The sequence below is a fragment of the Aplysia californica genome, unplaced genomic scaffold (genome assembly GCF_000002075.1).
Source record: "Aplysia californica isolate F4 #8 unplaced genomic scaffold, AplCal3.0 scaffold00142, whole genome shotgun sequence".
Classification (NCBI taxonomy): Eukaryota; Metazoa; Mollusca; class Gastropoda; order Aplysiida; family Aplysiidae; genus Aplysia; species Aplysia californica.
In genome coordinates this window covers 421,174-422,157 of record NW_004797412.1, presented here as the reverse complement: position 1 = coordinate 422,157, position 984 = coordinate 421,174, and the positions used below count along the sequence as shown (strand labels likewise).

The window sequence follows — 984 nt, the reverse complement described above, 5'->3', positions numbered from 1 at the left end:
CACACACACACACACACACACACACACACACAAACACACACGCACATGTACACAAACAGACGGAGGTGCAGACATAGAGACGAACAGACAGACAGACATACAGACGGACAGACTGACTCGAATACTATACACATGTAAGGCAACCACTGGATGAATTTAACCTGCAAAATGTACTGCGTTTTGATCAGCTTGCATCCTTTCAGCTGTGACGGTGGCAAGGAGGGAATCCTCAGATTCTCCTTCCAGGAGAAGCTCTTTCCCCGCGGGATCTGCTCCTTTTGCACTGTGCTCACCACCTTCTTCTCCTGTTTGAACTTCCCGCTGGCCAGGTACGTCACGTGCTGTGAACACAATCCATGTTAAAATGGTGATAATTTATTTTTAAAAAATAGAAAGATCACTTCTTTAGGCCTTTCGGTTATCGTGTTTTGAAATTTAGTTGATGCAGTATAATAATATGAATGGTTTCCGTAACTGTGGCTGAGAATAGTGAAGACTTTCACACTGAACGTTTGGCCTTCTTACGTAAGAGTTTAATCTACTGCTGCCGCTGTATACCAAAGACCTTTTCAAAGGTACACAATTTATATCATTTGCTAGAGATATCAAAAGGAAGGAAGGAAGAAAGAAGAGGGAAAAACGTGTCTATCTTAGCACAACTCATGAAAGTATGATAGGGTAGGAGAAAGAATAAGCTAAATGAATGGATAAAGAGACGAATGGAAAACCATGATATTGTGGATAGATCAATCGACATATCGATAGATAGATAGACGGAGCGGTTCGTCCATAGAGCACGGTCGTGCAGTGCCGCCCAAAATGTTTTAATGTTATTTTACGAAAAGCACCCACAAACATGAAATAAAAGACGTCCGAAATAAACACTAGCCAAATATAATATCAAAACAAGGTCCTCGCTGGCGCTGTAACTGTCATTTCTGTGTCAAAAGCGCCGTAAAACATCTACTATGCCATGCCAAAGTC

The 984-nt window shown here is 41.7% G+C and overlaps 1 protein-coding gene across 1 annotated transcript in view; it reads right to left on the bottom strand.

Annotated features, from left to right (window-relative positions):
- The window catches only part of LOC101850079, a gene marked incomplete at its 5' end in the record, with an annotated part of 10,747 nt that extends 10,406 nt beyond the window's left edge, over positions 1-341 (bottom strand). Inside the window, 1 exon segment of the mRNA XM_005096940.2 lies at positions 162-341. Within this exon segment, the coding sequence (XP_005096997.2) occupies positions 162-341 (180 nt within the window).
- Between the last annotated feature and the right edge of the window lie 643 nt (positions 342-984).